Here is a 25,685-nt window from a genome sequence, read left to right as displayed (position 1 = left end):
TTGGGAGGTCGTGAGTCACGCACTGTTTCCAACTCCAAACTCGCTTCGCAGAATTAGTCACATTCCGCTCGCTCGTCATCCGATGTGTTTACGGTGAACCATAAACTCAACCCGCGGTTGACGACGACGAGTCGTCGACATACTTTCAATTTCCTGGGCGTGTACAGCTAAATAGGTCACTTCAGAGCGTTGGAGCTTGAGCCGCTGTCGCTCAACATCCTTGGGCGGCTCAATGTCACTCGGAGTTGAACCAGTGCTACCAGGCTAGACTGTCGTGCGATAAGGTCGTTTCTGTGTCATCGATAAATTTATAAATATTTTATCATCACGCGCTACCGCGCGCGTTTCTTGCGTTGACGTTCAGTGTCTTTCCGTCATTCTCAGTTCTATTCAAAGCTGGTTATCGCTCGCGCACGGGCGTTCGTTTTTATCTCTCTCTGCACTCTTCCTCTGGTTCTTCGTTCGACTCGTTATCTGGTTTCTCGTTGCTGTGTCTCCGAATGCTCCCCACTACTGCGAGTTCTTTTTCGTTTTTTTGCTAACGTTCTTTCTTATCCTCTCTATACACACTCTCATAACAACTTAATTGCTCGCAACAAAAATATACAGTGTTCAAATTCCTTCCGAAACCCGAAAAAAAGCCAGCGATGGTCTCCGATTTTTGTTCCTTCCCTCGGCCCTCGAGTTTCGCTTGCCAACAACCGAAAGTTTATTTGTACTTTCCGGTTTCGGGTTCTTCGCTCCTACGCTCACTCACACCACCACCCGAAGATCAACCGGATTGCTGGCTGAATGGTTTTACGCCTCCAAACTCCGGATTTGCCGCGCGTCTGGGCGAATAATTTAGCGCTTCCGACGACCTCGCAATTACTTAACGACAAGCCCGCTCTAAGCTGCCACACAGACAACTTGTCCAAGTGTCAAACGTCCGGTTTCTTCTGTCAGCGCGCGACGTTCGCGTTTCCTTGGCATTGTATGCTGGCTTGACCGGCCGCCTGCGACCTGTGCAAAGAAGAAGGTGATTATCCAATCAATCAATCAATATTTACCCGTGATGGTCAACCCCGCGCACCGGACTCCTCCTCCTGAATATATTCCGAAGGTCGAGAAGTTGCGCGCGACAGCTTCAAGGTGTCACAAGTGTCTTGTCCGCTCGTTCTCCGCCTAGGTGTAGCGGACACACACAATTATGGTTGTGATAATCAGGCCCGGCTGTTGCGTGTGGACTTTGGCACGGACAGGTCTGGGAAACTACGCAGAAGTTTGTACCCTTCTGGGGTTCGTGGTGGTTGCCATTTGATGTCAAAATCTTAAGAATCGGAACTAATGGACTGTTTGCTCACGGTGCATTTTCTTTGAAAGTTATATCAATATTTTAAAAGCGCTCACAAACAAATATTGTTTACAACTGGAACTGTCAAAGACGTTACGGCCTCTCGAAGAAAAGTGGTGAATTTCTTTATTCACCACCCAGTCAATATTGCTTCACTTGAATGCATTTAAATTGTTGTTTTGTAAATTTTAATATTTTTTGTTCTTCGAGATTTTATTGATGCTCTGATGACTCTGACCAAATTGAAGTTTTGTATAAAATGAGATAATAGGGTTCGAGAGCTCAAAGTCAACTTTTATGTTCAACGGTAAAAACGATTAAAAACTATTGTCGACTTTTTTTTTTCATTTTTAAGCAAAAAAATGACAAGACAACATTTTACGATGGGTCTCTTGAAACGTGCTGTCAAGTAGTTTGTTTTCTGTCTAATGGGCCGCGAAGTGAATTTTAATAAAATGAATAAAAAATCAATTTTAAATCCGTTGCGATCGTACAAAGGGTTAGCTTTATCGCTGTAAACAATAATATCACCAATTAAGGTTATTTTTGGGCCCGATTGCGTTTTAGTGATTTTTAAAGATGTTTTTAAGATCTTTTCAAGGCTGTTTTTCTATTTCTTTCAAAAAATTAAATAAATGAAAACGCAATTTGATTTCCACATTTGATTCCAAAAAAGCGTTTAACCTTTGAATATTTTGAAACAAACCATCGGCAGCCGAAGCCGCTAACCACCGCGCCACGAGGCCCTTCGTGTAAAAGAATAAATTACATCAAAAATTACGTAAATTTCACCGCAATCAGCCACTTGTAGTTTACCTCAATTTCTTTTTTAAATTTTAATAATTTTTCAGACCGATATCGTGAAAAAACATTTTGTAATTTTAAATCAGACATTATTGAAAGTATCATATTCTATGTAAACGATTTACGAAGAATTGCATAAAAAAGGGGTTAATTTACACCTGTAAATGTTCAATTAGTAATATTTCTACTTATGACTACTCAGCACGATTGTCAAAAGACATATGAATAAACATTAGGGTCCCATTGGAAAAGAAAACATTTTCCTGTATATTTATTATATTTTATCAACCATTTGGAATCTTGATGAAATTTGGATGGAAAAATGTTTTTACCATTTTTTCTATTTTTAACAAAAAATCTTTCAAAATTCTTTGAGCATGATCGGTAAAAAATAATGTCCAACATATTGATTTCTTCATATTTAAAACAATTTTTTTCTGTTTCATACTTAAACTTGAAACAGTCTCATACTAAGGCCATTACAAATATTCTTCAATGTTTCTGTTCGTCTATCTTCTTCACATTGTTTTCAAACATGGAGAAAATACATATTATGAAATGTGGTTTATTCTATTTTAAACTTTTCGAAATATTTTTAAAATGTGTTAATAAATCAAAATTTAGCAAAATCATTTTTTTTTATCCGGTTTGAAACTGTCTTGAACCTGTTTAAAATAATAGCATTTTAAAAAAAAGAATCAATTTGGTGTAAATTTAAATAACGTTGTTGAATTTCATAGCATCATCACATGAACATGACGAAATCCAGTCTGCAACCCGCTAAGATCACCATCTCCATGCAAATGTGAATGCGAAAATGAAATTTAAACCCCATTAAAGCCCACTTGAACATTTTTATACGAAGGGGATTCATCTCAATACAGCACAGTAAAAAAACAAATTAATGTTACATCTGGTATAACAGAAAATGTGTAATTTTACTTCTGAAAATGTGTAATTTCACCACTTTTCTGGTGTAATGTAATTTTTTCAGTCTTAATTGATTTAAAATTACATCATTTAAGAGGTTATATCCAACCTATTTAACAGATCGGTTCTTAAGGTTGAGATAATATAAAACAGAAGTTTTTTTTTTTGCATGTTTGAGCAAGTTAATTCTTATCAGTCCACCATATGTCATACATCCTACTCATCGACTTTAACGGCCGAATTTCGCACCTGAACCAAATTCAGCGCCCACCCAGGTGTCCCGACAATCGGCTACCGAAAACGAATAACATTTTCTAATTTATGCGCCCTGACTCCACAGTTTGATTGATCCGCAACCCACCTTGACCCGTTCGGTCTGCTCCATCGCTTATAGCTCGGAAGCTCGCCCGTAAAACATTAACTAGCCATAAAACCACTGAAAACTAAACTTTGTTAGTTTTTTAATGCTCATCTACTCCCTATAATACACGAGCACTGGTGATCGAACGTTATATCACCATATGGTCACCCCACGACCCGGCCGTCTTGGGCCGTAAAATATTCGTGCCGTGTTCCGTTTGGGAAGTTCCATAAATCTTCGGACCCATGGGTCTCGTTGAAACCGCGAGGTCGTCGTCGTCGGGGGGATTATTCAAAACCTGATGGCGCTCGATTTCGTCGTGCAAATGGCTATATTTGGGTATGTCTTGGGGGATGCAATGACCAGATTTGGCCTTCAGTCGTCGGGGGAGGGAGGATGCATTTCCATTTTCAGTTTCGTCCGCGAAGAAACCTGTTGGCAACTTTTGCAACAAAGTCGCTGCCACGGTCTGCGGGCTAACCAGGTCAGTTTGATTGATTGATTGGGTTTCACCGCGTTGAGGAGAAATTCCGCGGTGCATTTCTTCGTTGCAGACTCTGAGACAAGCAGATGCATGCAGCAGGTTAATGAGTCGTGGCAAGCGTTTGACGAGCTAGCTTTCAAATGAATCATTAAAAAATGTAACACATTGAATCAACAGTTTTTAACCGGTGCGCAGCACCATAAAATAAATCATCTCTAGTGCTTCCCTCCGCTGTGAGTAACAAATCTATTTTAAAATCCCTCACTTCCAGCCAACAATTAGTTTTTCCTCAGCTATTTAAAATGCTTTTTGCACTATTTGTGCCATTTTTATGCGAGGGCTGCTGATGGGTTATTTTTATGCCCAAGGATGAGGTTACTTGTGCCTGCTGGAACTTCGCTGGTGATGCTGACATAGCTGACGCAAGTGCTACTTTTGTCAGATCACACGACGACGACGACAACGGTGCCATTTAGCAACAGTTTGAACCTTGGACACGTCGCAGTTTGTTATCGGGAACGTACTAACTTGGAGGAGCGAGCAAGTGGGACAGGTTATCAACCGATATTACTACAGTAACGAATGTTTTTGAAGGTTTTACGACTGTAAAAGTGCATCGTTGACTTGATTTTGCTAATTTTTGTTTTTAGCTTTGTAAGGGTTAAAAAAAATCCCTGATAAGAATCATTTTTTTTTCTTTTCTTTGTTTTGTTTAAAAATTAAATATTATTATATCTGTTTATTTATTTTTTTTTTGCTGTCTTATTTTCGATTGGTTAGCTTTAGGTAAGGTATGATTTTGGAGTGATCCCACTTTGTTTGCATCTACAAAGTAGGAGGCTGTTCAAGCACAAGCATGACTTTATCTTGCTGGTAAATTAGCTGTTTTATAATCCGTAGTATGGGTTTTATTTTGTCTAGTTTTCGACATTTTTTGCTAGAAAATTCTGTGTGTTTTCCAGTTTTGATCGGTTAGAAACGGTTTTTCTTGTTTTTACGGGTGACAAAGAACTGCGGCGAGAGTGTCATCCTGCGATGTCACAGATAAATTTCCTGGCTGATTTTGGAACCCTGTAGCTCTTCCTGGTCCAGCGAAAAAACATCGCTAATTCTAGCAAAGCTGATCTAACAAACAGATAAGATTTTCACTAAACCATTAGGGTTTTTTTTTTTTTCAAACGGATTTAAACAACAAAGATGGGATGGAAGCGTCGACTCTAGGAAGGTGCTGTGGCCTATCCCTCGCCTAGACCAGACCAAAATCCATGATAAAGCTGTCAGATTAAGACTGTCAGACCAAAGAGCAAAAAGTAAACAATCTTGGTCTTCGACGTAGGTGCACACAAATCTAGAAAAAAAAATAAAAAAGAATTTTATTTTTCCATTTTAATAACTGGTATTGTGCTGCAAAATTTAATGTACGCCAGAAAATGATTAAACAGTGTGGCGTCCTGTCGACCGACAGTTAAATAAGCAGTTAAAAGCCTTATTCCTCCACTTCAATTTTTGATCACGTTTTCGGTTTACACCTGAACAATCTTGAAATTATTTATTGAAATTATTTATTTGTTATTCCTCTCGTTCCATCAATCCCTTGGTCGACTCCATAAACATCTTCCATTAAAAATTATAAAAAATGACGATCTCGCAATCAACTTTCTTAAGATTTATTGACTTCAACTCACTGTCCTCAAAAGAAACACATTTTTCATTCTTGCAAAAAAAAATCATTTTAAATGATCGATTACAACACTCTCTACTTTTGGCGAACAGTAAATTGGTTCCACTTTGACAGTTCAAAATTGAGGCCGCTTTGGCCACACCCAGGTATGGCCCATAAACTACTCTAACGTGATTTAGACATTTTTAATCCAAGATGGTGGCTAAAATGGCGGTGATGAAATATTCAAAAAATACATTTTGATATTTTATTGGCAATCAACTATTCAAATTCGCATAAAATTGGGCTTAGAATTCGTCAAAAGTAAGAAAATAAAAAAAAATATGAAAAATGATTTTTTTTGTCATGATTTAATCGATTTTTGCTTTACTCTTATGAATTTTCAAAGATTTTGTTGCATTTCATTAAAAAAAATTGTAATTTTCAAAAGTTTCAATTTTAAATTCACAAATCTTAATAAGATATTTTCCAGAATTATGTAATATTTTGCAAGCTAAAATTGCCTTTCAAATTAAATTTCAGAAAATATATTTATTATTATTATTCAAAGAAGATCTTTCCTTTAGATAAAAATTCTTCCTTTTGTTTTATTTTATTTATTTTTGGAATTTATTTTGTTTTGGAATAGCTACGACTTCTACATAAATAGTTTTTGATGATTTGCAGAGATTCGAAGGTTGGATTTAAGTGACCACTCTATCATTGGCAAATTACATGAAAATTACATTATTAAAAAGTCGAACACATTTTTGTTATTTAGGTACAGTCTAGAGTCGATTACGCGAAGGCCTCGGAAAAATTCACTTCGGATAATCCAATCACAAAAAATTGATTGAATTTGATTTAAAATCTAATCTAATCTAATCTAATCGAACACAAGCGCAGCCAGTCCGAAGAAAGCATCCGGGAAGAACTTATGGTTAGATTACGCCTCAAGTTCCTTCTTGTCATTATTAATGATTGCAGTACTTTCGAGAACCCCCGAAGTGTATTACACTCATTAAAGCGGCCCGGCCTTGCGTTGCATTAACCGCATGAGACAGATTCTATGAACGGATCCCACATTTCATAGAACCATCAGGGGAAGAAGAAGAAGCCGGGGACATACCGTACCAACCGGTTCGAGGTATTTATAGATTATAATGGTGTGTGGTGTGTAGGGGAATCGTTGGGGAAGGGATTGTTGTATTATATTGTAAATGACCTTGTGACATCATTTCACCACTACGGATTAATTCATTTTGATTGAATTTGATTTAAAAAGTAAGAAAATGAAAAAATACGTTTTATTTTGTTCGTGATTTGATTCATTCAAACCTTCAAATTACCAAACTTCGAATAATCGATGCTCCGGATAATCGAGTCTTGACTGTATTCTGGTTTGTATTTTTTTGTCATAGTCTCAAGTTTTTGAACAAAATTTTAATTGAAAATTAAAAAAAAGCTTGACTTTACTTCTGACATTTTTTAACATTTTTTTCAAACAAGACTAATAAAACACGACCTTTAAATAAATATATAATTTTGAAAATCGAGCTTGAAATAGCTTGAGTAAACCGATAACCCTGAAAGATTTTTAAGAAAATTAGAATTGAGCTCATATTTCTAAATGAACCATTCAGTCCCTTTCAAATCCCACATGTCCCAATTAATCTCACACCCTCTTAATTGATAACCCCCAGCAAGTGTTCCCCAAGAGCCGCTCCATGAATGATTCATACCCGCAGTCACTCCAAGTCCCACGACCCGAAATGATTGCATTCCCAGAGAATCTTGCTCCAAGAAAGCGAAAAAAAAGCTCGAAAAATAAAAAGAAATTTTCTTATTAATTATTAATGCCCCAAGGCAGCCTGCGGCTGCGGCCACTTCCGGTTTGAGTCATTCGTTACGGGGTCTTGAGCGCGCCAAGTTCTTCGCACACACACACACATTCCGAAACTGTCTTCGTCATTAAGCTCGCTTAGTTTTTCTCTGCTCTTGCACGGATGACTAATCGTTGAGTAATTTCAATTTTCAGCAAGTGAAGGTCTCTCGAGGAATGCTTTGCCATAGTGTCTATTAATCATGTTCTGCTTCTTGTTCGATTTTTTTTCAGCGTTGGCGTTAACACCGGAAACAAAACTCGCAAACAAATCCAAGCGAGCTTAAGGCAATGTCTTTACCCGCGGACTGAGTTCAACGTAGAGGCGTAGGCGTCCCATCTCCAATCCAAAAAATGTCACATGTCTATTGTACTTCATCAGGTGCTCTGGTTGCTTTCGATACCCGGCACATGTTGGAGTACACTTAATGTGCTGACAGTATTTTCATCAAGAAAAAAAAATCCTCTTCTGGATCGTGTGACGGGAACAACGGGCCAAAAGTGAGAGAGAGCAACACGAAACGAAACGAACAAAAAACAAATTAACGGCTTAACGGCGAGGTAATCTCGCGGTTAAGCGCTAAAAATGAAATCAAATGAGCGGTAAAGTGGCGCGGCGGCAGCACCTTAAGCCGGAACACGTTACAGTGGGGAGATTTTTACAAGAGAGTTAAAAAAGTGTTTTTTTTTTATTTCATCCGAAATGTTCCCTCCCTTCCAATGTGTCCGAAAGGCAATTATGATTGGTAGTTATGATTAACTAGATGGAGAACTAGTTTACTTTCTTTTAAATAGTTTCTCTTTCTAAAAAAGTGATCCAATAATTTCTTTTAACCTTCAGGCAAATCGAAAAAGTCTTAATTCAATAAGTATCACTAAATGCAAAATGAAAAAAAATGTTTTAGATTGTTTTAACCCTCTGCAACCCAACCCCGCCTCTAGACGGGCTTCGATCTAAAAAATCGCCAAAAACTAATTTGTCAACCAATTTTTGATCTTTAAAAAGAATTGGAAAGAAGAACCCTTAATTTTTTTTTAAATTTTAGGCTTGGTTTTATGTGTAGTAGTGACTATGCCTCTACGCATTTTTTAAACAATGTAAATGATAATGGTATCATTCTATATTTAGTAGAAAATGTGAAAAACGAGCAAAACCTGGAAAAATGGCTGTAAAAACATGAAAAAACTGAAGCGACAATGGGTAGGAGGTGGTAGAATAGGCCAAATGCTACCAAAAACAAACATAAACACGGCGTGTTTTCTAGAACAACCTTATCAGGAAAAAATAGTCATCGCAACTTTCAAATGTGTCTTATAGGAAATTTTCTCAGCTTTCCAATGCTTCTAAAAGCGAAATGTTTCATCGGGAAATTTCTGAGATATCTCTATTTTAAGTTTTTTGGTTTTAAATTTCATTATTATTTATTGGAAACTTTATATTAACAGTTCAGAAAATTTATCAAATGATGTGTTTCATGAGTCATTTACTCATCAAAATGTTTGCACATTTTGATGAGTAAGACAAGAAACAACTTTGTAGAAGGTTGCAAACCGCTTAAAATTTTGAAATGTATGTTTTGTCTATTTTTTTGAGTATATAGGATTTATTCAGGAATTAAAATCATAAAACAGTGTAAAAATGTATTTTTTACAAGAATTATTTGATAATTACATATTTTTTGTGTACAAATATCACTTGTCTACTCTGATTTAGCGTGTTCAACCGAAGCTTTGACAGGTTTGCGATTGTTAATGGTATTATTGAATTTTAATGAATAAATTTGATATTTTCTTAAGCAAACATTAACCAGGAACATAAATACGAATATGATTTGAAATCGAAAATGTACTACATATTACTGTAGCAAGCTTCATAAGTCATATTTTCATGAGCATAAAATAAAGATATAATTTTATAAAATGTTTTCTGTAGAAAATACACTTCAAAGTAGCAAAAAACTCGAGTCTTCCAATTCAGAATTCTGAAAACACCGTCGTAAACATTTATTTTTGTTTGAACAAAAAATAAATAGTATTTTAACAAAAAAAATTAACAGAAGCTTTCTTTACAAACTATTTGAACAAAAATCAAGACACATATATTTTTTTAAAGATGAGATTGAAGATGAGAGTCTTATAAACTTCTAAAATATTGCTAGTTCCTTGATCATTTAATACAAAAAAAAACTGAAACAATCATTTCATACTAATGAAAAGTATTTCTCCTAAAGCTAGCAACAGTAATTTGCAGTATAATTTCGAGTATAAAACATGTCTTGTATCCATGCAACTAGTTAGTTTGATTAAGGAAATATGATATTTATTCATAAAAATCTTGTAATACCCTATCAATTTCAAACCTGTAGAAAATTCGGTTGTATCAGCTAATTCCAAGCTGAATCAAAGCAGACCGGTGTTATTTGTACAAAACAATTATGTAATAATGTATTTGTTCTTGTAAAAATAATATTTCAATACGGTTTTATTATTTTAATATTTGAATATATCCCACATATTCAAAAATTCGGTTCAAACTTAATTTTCAAAATGTTTAGCGGTTTGCAACCTTCTACAAAGTTGTTTCTTGTCTTATTTTGCACATTTTGGTCAGTAAAATACACATGAAACACATCATTCGACAAGTTTCCTGGACTGTTTTTTAAAAGTTTCCTCTAAATGATCAAGGATTTTAAAAGAAAAAACTTAAAATAGAGATATCTCAGAAATATCCCGATGAAACATTTCGCTCTTAGAAGCATTGGAAGCTGAGAAAATTTCCTATAAGACACTTTTGAAAGTAGTGATGACTATTTTTTCTCCTTAAGGTTGCCCAGAAAACACGCCGTGTAAACTTAACAAGCTAAATGCAAATTAAAATACTAGAAATATAACAAGAAAAACATAAAACAAGAGAAGTAAAGTTTGCTCTAAATGCTCGTTTCCGCACCGTAATGGAGTCCGTCGGCGATGTGGTCGACCACATGCAGGATGAACAAGACCGCAAAAACTCCGAGCTGCGGGACCTGATCACTGAGAATGGGAAGCAGCTGCTGCTGCTCTCCAAGCGCGTCAGCAGCCTAACACCAACTGCCAATAAATTAGGTACGCCAAGGAATAAGCCTACTCCGAAACGTACCCGTGACTCCAATCCTGTTCCGCCGAAGCCCTTGGTGTTTGGGACGAACGAAGTAGCGAGTGCAAGTGTCACTTGCATCCCCCCAGAAGAAAGTCTGTTCCGGCTGTACGTGACACGCTTCGCCAACCACACGACTGCTACACAAGTGGAAGGACTCGTGAAAAATGCCATCGGTCAGAACGAACTGGTTCAAGTGACCGCATTGGTCAAAAGGGGTCGATCCGCTAACTCTACCGTTCATCTCGTTCAAAGTCGCGGTGAATCTTGGACACAAGGCGGCGATTCTAAACCCAGCAATCTGGCCTGGCAACTGCGGCTTTAGAGAATTTGAGGACCTGCAACGAAAATCTTCTTCGCCGAGCAATGGTGATGGACAACGGGCAAAAAAACCAATGCTGTCTCTCGCGACCATACCGATCACTCTCACACCATCAGGTTCTGCCAGCCCCAATCCTGACAATCGCGACGTTGAACCGTTTTTGACACCCCACTCGGGGAACTCAGACGGGGCGCCGGCCCCAATGGATCACTAGCTCCAGTATTCGGCTGCCGCTTGACATCGGGATGCACGACCCAAAGTACCGAGGAAGCCCCGACTCTCTCCGGCACAGTCGCGCAGTCCGCAGCCAGCGTTCATCTTAGTCATCCCGATCCTGCTGCCGGAAGTAGAGTCGGGGTCTTCCAGTCGTCACAGTCAGGCAAGTACGCACACCGTCTGAGCCCTTCCCCTCCTGATGCATATCCGGTTTCCAGTGCTACTCCTTCAAGCTGCTTGAGCCGACACAATCCCGACGGCGATCTACGAGCTGCTGCACCGCCGCAGCCCACGGCATGTTGGACATCGGGATGCACGACCCAAAGTACCGTGGAAGCCCCGACTCTCTCCGGTACAGTCGCGCAGTCCGCAGCCAGCGTTCATCTTAGTCATCCCGATCCTGCTGCCGGAAGTAGAGTCGGGGTCTTCCAGTCGTCACAGTCAGGCAAGTACGCACACCGTCTGAGCCCTTCCCCTCCTGATGCATATCCGGTTTCCAGTGCTACTCCTTCAAGCTGCTTGAGCCGACACAATCCCGACGGCGACCTACGAGCTGCTGCACCGCCGCAGCCCACGGCATGTTGGACATCGGGATGCACGACCCAAAGTACCGAGGAAGCCCCGACTCTCTCCGGCACAGTCGCGCAGTCCGCAGCCAGCGTTCATCTTAGTCATCCCGATCCTGCTATCGGAAGTAGAGTCGGGGTCTTCCAGTCGTCACAGTCAGGCAAGTACGCACACCGTCTGAGCCCTTCCCCTCCTGATGCATATCCAGTTTCCAGTGCCACTCCCTTAAGGCGTCCGGGACGAGGCCAAAAGTCGCGATTGCCGTGTAACGAGTCGCTGAACATCTACTACCAGAACGTCGGTGGCATGAACACACGAGCTCTGGAGTACTGTCTCGCATGCTCCGCCGTCTCATATGATGTTATCGCAGTAACGGAGACCTGGTTAAAGGCCAGCACACTGTCCACTCAAGTTTTCGGGAACGGCTACGAGGTCTTCAGGGGTGATCGCGAGCAGTTCGTCAACAGCCAGAAGAGAGATGGCGGGGCGTTGCTATCGCGGTTCGTCACGGACTTCGAGCGCGAATTGTTGTGTCCGATGAATGGAAGTGTGCCGAGCAAGTATGGGTCGCCATCGATCTCGATGACCATACTGTCTTCATCTGCGCTGCGTACATCCCCCCCGATCAAACCAGCAGTGCAAATGTGTTTGAAATCAACGCAGCTTCTGTTTTGGCCGTCTCTGCCATGGCCCGCCCCTACGATGAACTCATCGTCCTCGGAGATTTCAACCTGCCAGGATTGATCTGGCGTCCCAGCGGCGATGGTTTTCTGTATGCCGACTCTGCGCTTTCAACCCAGGCCGCGCACGTGACGGAGTTTCTGGACAGCTATTCCAGCTCCTTGCTTCAACAGATCAACTCTTTCCCGAACGAAAACAACGTGGTGTTGGACCTCTGCTTTGTCAGCTGCCCAGATACCGCACCCCCGCTAGTCATCGCTCCGGCACCGCTAGTTAAGGATGTCCGGCATCATCCGCCGCTGCTGCTGTCCCTGCCGGTCCGTTTGGCCACCGAGCACACGCCAGTTGTTTGTGAAGTCCGCTATGACTATCGCAATTTAGACGTTCCCAGCATGTTAGAGCTCCTGCAAAGCATTGATTGGGAGAACACACTTGACAAGGATAATCTCGACGAGGCCGTACAGACCTTTACCAACATTCTTAGCTACGCCATCGACAGGCACGTACCTAAGAAACCTGTTACGAACGCTCGTGTTCCATGGCAAACTAGCGAGCTTAGGAGAGTCAAAGCTGCAAAGAGGTCGGCACTGAAAAATTCTCCAAACATCGGACGTTACCTTTGCACAACTATTACGTGCGACTCAACAGCTGCTACAAAGGATGAGTAGACAGTGTCATGCCGATCACGAAGTACGTACCCAGAAGAAACTCAAGTCTAACCCGAAAGGATTTTGGAAGTACATCAACGAGCAGCGGAAAGAAATCGGTTTACCGTCATCTATGTTCCTAGGAGACGAAACAGCATCGAATACGGAGGAGATCTGCCAGCTGTTCGCCGAGAAATTTTCGAGCGTGTTTACGCACGAGGACCTGCAACCAGAACAAGTCACCGCCGCCGCCAGCAACGTCCCAACAAACGGTCTGGGTCTGAACAGCATTAGAATCGATCGCTCCAAGATTCTGGAAGCCGTAGCCAAGCTCAAGATATCCAACACGACAGGCCCGGACGGAGTTCCATCGATTGTCCTGAAAAATGCATCGACGGGCTCCTGGAGCCTCTCTATCTCCTCTTCAATCTATCCCTCTCTATTGGATCATTTCCGAAGCTCTGGAAGCACGCCTTCATGTTTCCGGTACACAAGAAAGGTGATAAACGGAACGTGGACAACTATCGTGGAATATCAGCACTGTGCGCCGTCTCGAAACTTTTCGAGCTAGCGGTCATGGCTCCAGTTTTCTTCTTCTGCAAAAACCTGATCAGCGAGGACCAGCACGGGTTTATGCCATCGCGGTCAACAACGACGAATCTACTCACGTTTACGACGTTCGTGACCGACAGCTTCACCGCCAGATCGCAAACCGACGCGGTGTACACCGACCTGTCGGCAGCGTTCGACAAGCTGAATCACGCTATTGCGATCGCAAAACTGGAAAGGATGGGAATCGGCGGGACTCTCCTCAGTTGGTTCCAGTCCTATCTGGCCGACCGGAAAATCAACGTCAAGATTGGAGACTGCTTGTCGGCTGCCTTGATGGCCTTTTCAGGTATCGCACAGGAAGTCATCTCGGACCACTCGTCTTCCTTCTATACTACAACGACTGCAACCACTCCCTCTCTGGACCGCGTCTGTCCTACGCAGACGACATGAAGATCTACTGTCAAGTGAATAATGCAGCCGACGCTCAAGCCCTCCAACAGGATCTGAACATCTTCGCGGACTGGTGTGAAACAAATCGAATGGTCGTCAACCCCACCAAGTGCTCTGTCATCACCTTCTCCAAGAAACGCAACCCAATCAAGTTTGACTACCAGATCTGCGGCACATTAATTCCCCGGGAGAACTGTGTCAAGGACCTCGGCGTGCTTCTTGACACGGAACTCACATACAAGCAGCACATATCATACATGATTTCCAAAGCCTCGCGACAGCTCGGCTTCATCTTCCGTGCAGCAAAAGGTTTTACAGATGTCTACTGTTTGAAGGCTCTGTACTGCGCTTTGGTCCGTTCAACGCTGGAGTATTGTTCTGCCGTATGGAGCCCCTACTACGAAAACAGTGCGGTGCGGATTGAGAGTGTGCAGCGAAGATTTATCCGGTTCGCGCTCCGTCGACTCCCCTGGCGGGATCCATTTCATCTGCCTAGTTACGAAAGCCGCTGTAAACTGATCAACCTTGACACCTTAGCAGTGCGTAGAAATGTCAGCCGTGCACTCGTAATCTCCGACGCTCTGACTTCTAGATTGCAGTGCCCAGCCATCCTTCGAGGACTAGACATTATGGCCCCGCTTCGAACGCTTCGTAACACTCCGTTCTTGCGTATTCCTGTTCGCCGGACGAACTATGCTATGCATAGCGCGTTGACGGGACTACACAGAGCATTCAATTTTGTAGCTTCTTTGTTCGATTTTAATCTGTCCCGTGACGTCATCAAAAATAAGTTTTTATTGTTTTTTAGGCGATAATTTGTGTACATGTACTTAGTTTTAAGCACACCATTTGGGCATGTGGTGCCTGTTGGTGTTAAACAAATAAACAAATAAACAAATGACCTCCTAAACACGGGAAAAATAGAAAAAATAAAAAAAAAATCGGCAGTAGAGGGTTGATTACAGTCCAGACTAAACTACTTACTTATCGAACTTTTAGGAATCGAATCACGTATATTTATTTTCTATGTCTTATTTTGTGTCGTTGAGAGCCCGAAATATGACCCTAAAAATGGTTCAATGTGGTCTGAGAATATCTCATCCAAGCTAGTTGATTGTATTGTTGGAGTATTAGTTAAAAATATTTATTTGGTATTGTAAAAGGCTGACATCCAATCGAATTTGAATAATGTAGGGTATAGCTGAATTCAAATTTGATGTAAAATAAAAGTTTGAAAAAGGAAAAAAAATATCTTTTTCATAATTCGACTATTTGAAGTTCCTTAGAAGTCTTTCAGATAATCGTCATTCGTATGCATGATCGTAGCTTCCGACTGATTTTTTTCGACCCTATTCAATATAAACAGAGTTTGTGTTAAGTTCAATACAAAAACAAATATATTATCTATTACTAAAGCATTCGTTTTAGGCCCTTTTGAAATTTTAGTCTTGATTTTGAAAAGATTATTTTGAATCGGTTTTTTGCCTTCCTCACCTCAATGAGGAAAGGCCATAAAATCACTCGAAAAATGAACTTCTTAATTTGACCTCGTAGACCCACCATCACATATACCTATCGACGCGTGTGTCTGGATGTGAGTCCGTGCACCGAAAAATATGCACACAATTATCTCCGGACTGGCTGAACCGGTTTGGACCGTTTTGGTCTCATTCGATCCGTCTTGGGGTCCCACAAGACCCTAGTTAATATTATGAAGTTTAGAAAAGTACTTCAAAAGTTATACCGAAAAACCGATTTTACCTAAACTTTGGAAGATTGTAAAAAGGGTGGTTTTGAAAGACTTTTCCATCGCGTTAAAAAGATTGAAGATCTGACAACTCCATCAAAAGTTATGAGCACTTAAATGTTATTTATAGATTTTTTTTAACCCGGATCTCAAATATTTTGATGAAAAAGTTGTCCGGATCTATCATGCGACCCATCGTTGGATAGGTAATCAAAAGACCTTTCCAACAAGCCCAAAAGATTGAAGATCTGACAACCCTATCGAAAGTAATAAGTACTTTAGTGTTTTAATGAAACAAATTGAGGCCGGATATCAGATATTTTGTTAAAAATAAGTGTTATTTATACACTTTCTTGAGGCTGTGTAACGTGTTCACTTTATGATTGCGAGGAAGGCACCAACCACCTAAAGGTGGATAAAGTAACGTTTTGCCTTCCTCACGTTACTGGGGAAAGGCTATAAAATCACTCGAAAAATGAACTTCTCAATTAGACCTCCTAGACCCACCTTCATGTATACCTATCGACTCAGAATCAAATTCTGAGCAAATGTCTGTGTGTGTGGTGGGATGTTGATCAAAAAATTGTCACTCGATTATCTCGACATTGGCTGAACCGATTTTGTCCGTTTTGGCGTCATTCGATGCGTCTTGGGGTCCCATAAGTCGCTATTAAAAATGATAAAGTTAAGTAAAGTACTTCAAAAGTTATGCTAAAAAACGAGTTTAACAAAAGTCCGGAAGATTGTAAAAAAGGTGGTTTTTGTAAGAAAACCCGTCATGCTATACATTTTTAGAAAGGTATTTAAAAGACCTTTCCAACGCGTCCAAGACATTGAAGATCTGACAAGTCTATCAAAAGTTATAAGCACTTAAGTGTTATTTATACGCTTTTTGGAGGCCGGATCTCAGATATGTTGATGAAAACGTTGTCCGGAACTCTCATGCGACCTATTGTTGGATAGGTATTCAAAAGAGCTTTCCAACGCGTCTAAAACATTGAAGATCTGACAACCCTATCAAAAATTATAAGCACTTAAGTGTTATTTTCGCACTTTTTCGAGGCCGGATCTCAGATATTTTGATGAAAGTGCTGTCCGGATCTCTTATGCGACAAATCGTTGGATAGGTATTCAAAAGACCTTTCCAACGCGTCCAAATCATTGAAGATCTGACAACCCTATCAAAAGTTATAAGCACTTAAGTGTTATTTTCGCACTTTTTCGAGGCCGGATCTCAGATATTTTGATGAAAGTGCTGTCCGGATCTCTTATGCGACAAATCGTTGGATAGGTATTCAAAAGACCTTTCCAACGCGTCCAAATCATTGAAGATCTGACAACCCTATCAAAAGTTATAAGCACTTAAGTGTTATTTACGCACTTTTTGCATTTTGGATAACACCCTTTAAATGTGAGGAAGGCGCCAACCACCTAAAGGTGGATTAAGTAACGTTTTTTATATTGAAAATCCAAGATACCGTCGATTGAGAACGGATTTTGATTTTGGAAATTTCCAGATTGCTGGAAAATGTTAAAGGGGGACAAACACATTTTTTTCAGAAAAGTCAGAATCTTATCCTATTACTTTGCCAAAGACACAAAATCAATCAGAAAACTCTTCTCTATATATCAATACACGGTTTATTAAATATTTTTATTGCATTTTGTATGGAAAGGTAGAAATATTGTATGGTTTAAGAGAAATCGGCGAAATAAAAAACGTAACGCCACCGCGTAAAAACAACGTAAAAAGTAAACTGATAATTCTTACAATACGGATTAAAAAATCGTTTAACATGCCACTAAACCTTATTTCAACAATTAAAATATCTAGTTTTACTTAAAAATCATTACTTTTTCTGCGGCATTTTTAACCATTTGGCATAACAATGCTTAAAAATTGACCATTTTCAAAAACAAAACAAAATACAGCATTTTCAACACACACATGCAGTCAAATTGGGATGAACAAAACGATTACAAATGAAATGTTTGCCATATACAAAATCATTTGCAATCAATATTACTTTTAATTTGACCATTGTTTTTGTAAATGCATGTTTACGTGATTCATTTTCGTAGCATGTTTAAACACACGTGTTTTTATAAAATTCACGATAGCTTGAAAATGCCAGAGTTGAAAAAATATGGGTATAGTTTTAATTGAAATTAGAGCCTGAACCACCTACAAGAAGCTTAAATAGTAAACAACTCTCTTCGAAATCGGCCGATTTCGACCATTTTTATATTTTGTATTTATATTTATTTGGCTCAAACTTTGTGGGGTCCTTTTTTCAGAAAAAATATTAGGTTTAAGAGATTTGTTATGTTTTAGGGGACCAAAACCCGCAACTTTTGAGCCATAGAGAAGTATGGTTAGAAATTTTACCGTCTAGTTATGAATTTTTGAAAGAAAATAGTGATGTTTGGAAAAATCGTAATATACATAAACTTTGTGGACCTAATTTTTTATGTAAATTTAAATTTGTATTCGAAAAGTACTGATAAAGTGTCCGTTTTCAAGATATAGACACCGAAAGTTTGATTTCAGGGAAATATTTGCAGTTTTTCGATTTTGTGATCATTCTTATTTATTCATTTTTTTCAGGAAATTCGAAACTGTCTAAGAGACGTTGAACATTTCAAAACATTTCAAACATTCAATTTTATTGTTTATTTTTTGCGATTGAAATTGAACCAAATTCATAACATGCTCAACTTACGCCCTTTTTTCCTCATACCTCATACTAAAACATGTTTTTCAGCAACCTCTAGTTCAACAGTTTATAATGAGATAAAAAATCTAGAATAGTACCACATTTTATTTGAAAAAAAATATTAGAGAAGTTTTTTAATTCAATTGCTAAATATTTTATAATCTATTACCTAATATTCAATAAGATTGACAAGCGGATCTTCTGCAAAAAAAAACAAAGATGTTCAACTTAAATACAACACTCAGTTTAAAAGCAAGAAACACCTAAATATTTTTTTTATACTTTAAGTTTAACTTCAATTGTTTTTTTGTAATATCCAGTTACCAAGTGAAATTCAAGTTTCTGTCCTAATCTTATGGTCAACCCACACACCAAGTAATCCGCCAACGTTCACGCATGTCGTTTAATCTGGTCTTAAGAATACTGAAGCCGGTTTCTGAACGTCCGTTTCGATTTTTTTTTCTTTCATGAGTTCATAAGACGAGCTTGAGGAGTTGATGGTTTTCAAGCAAAAATTCTATATATGTAGATATACGGCATACGCAAACTGCGCGCGCAAAAAAAACTGGTTGCCATATTAGTTAGTGTGTTCTCTCTGCTGATCTTGGTCTTGGTTTCTCGGTCAATGTCCGTGGGGCCATTCGTCGTCGTCGTCATTCGAGAAGCCATCAGCCTTCAGGACAACCACCGGCCAAAAGCATTTAGCCATGTTTGCAAGTGTACGAACTGGTCGTTGGTCATTGCAATGTCGCTGTACTCTTCAAACACTTCTCTCTCCGTCTCTCGTCTCTCTTTACAAGTGGTGATGAGATTTGCATAAGTGTTAAGTGGATCAGTTTCCCGCCACGATCGCTACTTTTTTCAATCTTTCCAGTTTAATTGAGATGCTTCTTTTAGGTATGCGAAACACAATCTTCAAACGTGCGAATTCAATTTAAAAAATACGAATAAAATCATATTTCATATTCAATTCAGAAATTCGTTTATTGGCTACATTACAAATTACTTAAATCATTTAAAAAATTTGTTTTGTGAGATTTAAAAAAAATCTCTAGACAGTAGAACAACAGTTCATGGTATAAGCAGTTCAGTTACTGTTTTATTTTTGATCAGTTAGGGAAAGTTCTGCGATGCCTCTTCCCATAATGGATAATGGCATTTATCCACTAAAACATATCAAAACATAAAAAGTCTACGTCTTAGCAAATAAATTTTTCTTTGTATTGAATGAAACATTATCCATTCCCTATGTCAGTAGAAGAAATTTAACTTTTGAACTTAAAAATTGAAAAATCCCATAAAAGTGGCCTATTTTTATTAAGAAAACCTGTCCTGTATTTTTTTAAGAATACCTGTCCAATTTCCTACAAATGCATTTGATCACTTTTTGATACGATGCAACGGCTTCGAGATACAGTAATTTTTAAATTACAAAATGAAAAAATATTTTAATAACGCACGCCCTTCTCAAATGTCATTTTCGAGCGCAACAAAGTTTCATTGATAACTGATTTGAAATGGAAATCAGATTTGCAAAAAAACTTTTTTTTAAACGGATTTGATAGGCAAAATATGGATGAAAAACAAACACAAAAGTTCAGATATTTCCAAAATAAATCTAAATTGACACAATTTCTTAAATTCAAAAATAAATCTTATCATTATTTTTTTTAATATGCTTTTAATTTGAAAAGTCCATAAAGTTCTAAGTTAAAAAAAAACTTTAATAAATTCAAGTCGGGACTCGTGGTGTAGGGGTAAGCGTGGTTGCCTCTCACCCAGTCGGCCTGGGTTCGTTCCCAGAAGGTCCCGGTGGCATTTTTCGAGACGAAATTTGTCTGATCACGCCTTCCATCGGACGGGGAAGTAAATGTTGGCCCGGTCTAACTTAGAGGTTACGTCGATAGCTCACTCCAGCTGTAGGAGTCGTCTCCCTGGGTCCTGTCTCGGTGGAGTCGCTGGTAAGCAGTTGGATTAACAATCCAAAGGTCGTCAGTTCTGGGGTGGATGGAAACTAAGGTGTAAAAAGAGGTTTGCAAAATCCTCAACAATCAAGCCTTTGGACACCTAGTTTCGAGTAGGAATCTCGCAATTGAGAACGCCAAGGCAATGCGATTTTTTTTTTTTTTTTTGCTTTAATAAATAAAAATAATTAAAATTTTGTTATAAATAGATTTAGCGTATTTTAGAAACATCTATAAATGAATAAAAAAAAATTGTAAGAGGTTGATACACAAATTTTACAAAGATTTTTTGACCCCTCTAAAAAAATGTTCTAAGCAAAAAAACAAAAACAATGGTGGGTAATATTTAAGATTGCTAATTTCATTACAAATATATTTTTGATTATTAAATTCCTGACCTTTAGACCAAAAGTATTTTCGTTTTCAGTTTTTTAAATGTTTGTTTATTGTTGATTCAAAAAATGATGTTGAAAATGCAAAAATACCTAGTCTCCGGTAGTTTTCTATCGGCGTCTGGAAAAAAAATGCGGACACATTTATTTTAATCTTAAGTTTGAAACACAAAACAGTCCCACAAATCATTAGCCGTGTTCCCATGAAACAAATTGTCATAAAAGATACCATTAACTGAGGCAAATTGGGACTGCAGTTTGAATAGGGAGCAGCCGTGCCAGATCACAAAAATCTATATGTATAGATTTTTGTTAAATGATTTGATTTGCTTTGAAAATATCAAAAATTTTGTAATTGAATCATGCTTTAACACTCAAACGCTCGGGTAGTCATTTGACCCCTATTTTTTTTTCTTAAAAATCTCATAACTTTTGATAGAGTTGACCAATTTGGATGCTTCCGGGTGCAAAAGATCCAGATTTGTCTATATTTTCAACTGTCAGACGGAGGACAAATGTGGTCCATTTTTACCGGAGATATTCCGGATTCTGTTGGGGTACCTCGGCCCTCCTAAATGAATATTTGGCCAATATAATAAAAACTTTTCAACAGAATAAAATCGGAAATGATGCAAAACTTCAAGGAATCATCCTAAAACATCATCCTGCATAGATACATGACATGCTGAAGACCTTCGGGCACCGGAACAGGTTCTATCCGGAAACGGTTCACTGAGCTGATGTCAATTGTTGCCCAACTGGAACCGGCTCCGCTGCCCCGTAGGACTTAACCATGTCAATTATTTTTGCAGGATGATGTATTAGGATGATGCCTTGTAGTTTTGCATCATTTCCGAAATTTTTCTGTTGAAAGTTTTTATTATATTGGCCAAATACCCATAGGAGGGCCGAGGTACAACAGAATCCGGAATATCTCCGGTAAAAATGGACCACATTTGTCTCCCATCTGGCAGTTCAAAATATAGACAAATCTGGATCTTTTGCAACCGAAAGCATCCAAATTGGTCAATTCTATCAAAAGTTATGGGATTTCTAAGAAAAAAATAGGGGTCAAATGACTACCCGAGCGTTTGAGTGTTAATATGATTAAAAAACTTAAATCTGTGATTAAAAATTGAAAATAACAATCTTGACATGATACACATAAAATACAGTTTTTTCCTCAAGAAAATAAAGATCTCCCATAAAATAATGTGGCATCGTTGATAGGGAGTCCAGGAGACAGCAGTTTCATTAGCACTTCAAAGCTTTAAATTTAGAAAACGATGAGCTATTTTTGTTGTTCTGTGTCTGTTCTTTTCGAAGATAATTATAAAATATCCATGTATTGTGCAGTGACAAGGCTAAAACAGCGGTTTTACCCCATGTGTTCCGACTTGACCAATGTCTCAATGTTAACAAAGACAAATTAATCCTACAAAATTGATTTAAAATCCATTTTTTAGCCCTTTGTGCAAGTATTAAGGGAAACTGCGCTAACAAACAAAGCTTTATCGTGTATTAAAACTATATTAGCAGGCTGAACTAAATACTAACTAACTATAAAAATACATTTTCAGCGCTTTGTTAAAATTAAAACCAAGTCTTAAAGTTTCAAAACTTATGTTAATCATAAAAAAAAGGATTTGACATTCTGAAAACTGCAGCTCGCATTTCTCGCAATGGCTGCGTACAAAGCTCGACCGATTTCAAACCCCTCGTCGCTGTAGCACGCAGCCACCACATTTCTGACAGCGCCGAGCAGAGTTTTCATTTTATATTTTGATCGTACGTGACTCAGTCACAAAACAGCCATAAATCGAACATCTTTCCACTGAACTTCCAAATCCGGACGTAAATTAACTCCTAAATTCTTGCGACGGCAGCATCGGCTGCTAGGAACACACCCGCGGATACAGTTGCACCAACCCGGGACTATCGTTTTCCGGTGGAGAGTCGAATCCGAAGGAAGCATCACTAATGCACACCACTTGGAACGAACCCAAATTTCGCCCAAAACTACGAAAAGCTTCTGTTGGACGTTCTGGATGTGGGTTTCGACAGACTTTTCGTGGTTGGAGATTTTAACGTGAACATCGCCGCGAGCCAGCCGTCAACAAACTTAGCCGCACTACGCCGGATCAACTCGGCGTTTAATTTGACGGTGCTGCCCACCGGACCCACTCGGATTACAGAGCAAAGTGCGACTACTATCGACCTGTTGATCACGGATTCGCCAGAAATCATCATCAAGTCCCAAGCTTGTACAGGAAACACCGTTTCGGACCACGAAATTGTCTACCTGCTGGCCAACGTGAGAGTCCTCAAATCTCCTCCAGTTACCCTGCGAGTCAGAAACTTCAAAGCCATTGATCAAGCGCGCCTGCACGTGGACTTCCAGGCATTGGACCACCGCCCATTCATCGAGGCCGACGAAGCGACGACGAAGGCTGAGCTGCTCACGATCAACTTGAGAGATTTGATGAATCAACACGCCCCTGAACGAACCATTGTAGTACGAGACAAGCGAACCCCTTGGATCACACATGCCATCAAAGAAGCCGTTGCCGAAAGGGATTTGGCCTACGCGCTTTACTCGAGGAACCCGAACAGAGCGAGGGGAGATGATCAGTGGTTGAACTATGAACGCAAGCGGGACAGAGCCAAGTCTCTCGTTTACGTGGCAAAGAAACGCTATGCAGAGCAGCACTTTGACCACAACCTGCCAGCAAAGAAATTGTGGAGTAACTTGAGAAGAGAGGGAATCCACAACAACGCCAAGAAGAACGACCCTGCTGGTGATGTCGACGCTGATGAATTGAACGCCTTCTTCTCTAGTGGCCACCGCCAGCTGCAAGCTGTTGATCGTAGCGACAACTCCTCTGAACCGTGTCATCGAACTACCGCTGACCACGGAGACAATGGTTTTGCTTTTAGGCACACCGATGTAAACGAGATCTCACGGAAGATCCTCGAGGTCCAGACCAACGCTACGGGCACAGACGACATTCCGATCTCCTTCGTTAAGTTGCTGTGCCCATTTGTACTACCAATGCTTGCCCACCTGTTCAACCATATCATCGACACAAGTTCATTTCCAGCGGCCTGGAAGAAGGCGATCGTCACACCGATACCGAAAAGCTCCAGCCCAATTCAGCCGAAGGACTTCCGACCCATCAGTGTCCTGCCAGCAGTGTCGAAAGTTCTTGAAAAAGTTCTTCTTGGCCAGATTTCCGAGCACCTGAACGCTGCAGAACCACCGCTCCTAGCTCAAAACCAATCGGGATACCGGAAGGGTTACAGCACCACCACGGCCCTCACAAAAGTTGTGCACGATGTGTACAGCAACCTAGACGAAAACCGCTGCACAGTGATGGTCCTTGTTGACTTTTCGCTGGCGTTTAATTGCGTGAACCACCAGATTCTGCGGAAGAAGCTCAACACCGAGTTCAAGTTCACCAGGTCTGCTTGTGACCTCATCACATCTTTCCTCAGTGGACGGTCCCAGATCGTTCGCTTTGGGAATTCAATGTCAGCAGCGTTGGACGTACCGGACGGAACGCCACAAGGATCTTGCCTCAGTGCGTTACTGTTCAGCCTGTACATAAACAGTTTGCCAAGGAACCTGAAGTGCGAGTGGCAGCTGTACGCCGACGATCTGCAGGTTTATCTCTCTGGCCCCATCGCTGAGGTAGACCGAATCGTGCGCGACGTCAACGAGGATCTGGCGGCGATCGCCGATTGGGCCAGAGTCAACCAGCTTTTTCCGAACCCCAAAAAGACCCAGGCCATCGTGTTCAACAAAACCGGAACTGTAACACCCCAGGAGAACATCGTCTTCTGCGACTCGATCATCCCACTTAGCAGCCAAGTGATTAACCTTGGGCTGCACATGGACTGCAATCTGACCTGGAAGGCACAAGTTAACGACGTCGTCAGGAAAGTTTATCACACGTTGAGAACCTTCCGAAGGTTCGGATCTGTGCTCTCCCTGGAGACACGACGTAAACTTGTACAAGCTGTTATTGTCCCATTCTTCACCTATTGCGACACCGTTTACTTTCCCGGATTGTCCGCCGCCCTACGCGAACAGCTGCACCGTGGCTTCAAGTCGGCACTGCGGTTTGTGCACAACCTCCGACGGCGGGACACAACAGTTGCACTGCGTAATTCAATCATGGGACACGATCTACCAGACAATTACCAACTTCGAGTATGCTGCTTCATGAAAAAGGCGTTCGAGGGCACCCTGCCTGACTACATTATGCAGCATCTCCAGCGTGGACGGCAAGAGCGCACCGCCGGTTTCATCATCCCACGCCACACGACATCCAGCGGCAAGAGCGTCCTGGTGCAAGGGGCATCTTGCTGGAACAGCCTACCAATGGCAATCAAACGAGAAGCTCGTTTCAACCCATTTAAGCGAGCAGTCATCACACACATGCAGAACTAGATCCAGATTAGATTAGATTTTAGTTTTTTTTTCTCACCCGTTCAGAGAATTGACAATTTCTTTGGCTCCAAATGTACAATCTCCTTAATCCCTTCCTTGCCCTGATACAAAGTGTAAACTAACAGGATATCGTTACCAAATAAATTACAATTACAATTACAATTACAGGTGAAAAACTTTCTCCCCTCTTTGCGACGACGACGAAAATTTGATCCGAGAAGAGAAGATGAAACTGGAACACCTGGCCATCGTTTTGGTGGCTTTTTACCTGCAATGCTGCGTTCTCGGAAGGGAGTAAGTACAAATGCGTCGTTCATTTGCCTGAAAAAATGTTGTTTTCGTTTATTGAACCTGAGTTGCTTTGTTGTCTTTCGTTATCTGGATGAAGGA

General features: G+C 40.1%; 3 protein-coding genes across 4 annotated transcripts in view; all 3 read left to right on the top strand.

Moving 5' to 3' along the window:
* The first annotated feature begins 10,405 nt into the window (after positions 1-10,405).
* Positions 10,406-14,022, top strand: LOC119766384. The gene is made up of 6 exons (XM_038250891.1): positions 10,406-10,783; positions 11,344-11,477; positions 11,908-12,252; positions 12,330-12,876; positions 13,022-13,396; positions 13,480-14,022. Exons 1-6 carry the CDS (start codon positions 10,406-10,408, stop codon positions 14,020-14,022), a joined length of 2,322 nt encoding a protein of 773 aa, XP_038106819.1.
* Positions 14,019-25,295, top strand: LOC119766383. Its single transcript, XM_038250890.1, has 2 exons — positions 14,019-14,470; positions 22,907-25,295. The coding sequence occupies exons 1-2, from the start codon at positions 14,019-14,021 to the stop codon at positions 25,293-25,295; spliced, it is 2,841 nt and encodes a 946-aa protein (XP_038106818.1).
* Positions 22,608-25,685, top strand: part of LOC6043294 (ribonuclease Oy) — a 5,206-nt gene continuing 2,128 nt past the window's right edge. Inside the window, exons 1-2 of one of the 2 annotated variants that reach the window (XM_038253308.1) lie at positions 22,608-22,829; positions 25,460-25,589. In XM_038253308.1, coding sequence (XP_038109236.1) covers positions 25,522-25,589 — 68 coding nt within the window. In that variant the 5' untranslated portion in view covers positions 22,608-22,829; positions 25,460-25,521. Of the gene's footprint in view, positions 22,830-25,459; positions 25,590-25,685 lie in introns of those variants that run through there. The other variant, XM_038253309.1, reaches the window with a different exon arrangement.

The sequence above is a fragment of the Culex quinquefasciatus genome, chromosome 2 (genome assembly GCF_015732765.1).
Source record: "Culex quinquefasciatus strain JHB chromosome 2, VPISU_Cqui_1.0_pri_paternal, whole genome shotgun sequence".
NCBI lineage: Eukaryota > Metazoa > Arthropoda > Insecta > Diptera > Culicidae > Culex > Culex quinquefasciatus.
This window is presented reverse-complemented; position numbering and strand designations above follow the sequence as displayed.

Excerpts from the sequence above, each read along its gene's own strand:
- LOC119766384 (XM_038250891.1), top strand. The coding sequence starts at position 10,406 with ATGGAGTCCGTCGGCGATGTGGTCGACCACATGCAGGATGAACAAGAC. Across the intron at positions 11,478-11,907 it reads GGAAGCCCCGACTCTCTCCG|TGCCACTCCCTTAAGGCGTC; the intron begins GTACAGTCGCGC and ends TCCAGTTTCCAG. Across the intron at positions 12,253-12,329 it reads AATGGAAGTGTGCCGAGCAA|TGCAAATGTGTTTGAAATCA; the intron begins GTATGGGTCGCC and ends TCAAACCAGCAG.
- LOC119766383 (XM_038250890.1), top strand. The coding sequence starts at position 14,019 with ATGAAGATCTACTGTCAAGTGAATAATGCAGCCGACGCTCAAGCCCTC. Across the intron at positions 14,471-22,906 it reads GTGCAGCGAAGATTTATCCG|ACTTTTCGTGGTTGGAGATT; the intron begins GTTCGCGCTCCG and ends GGGTTTCGACAG.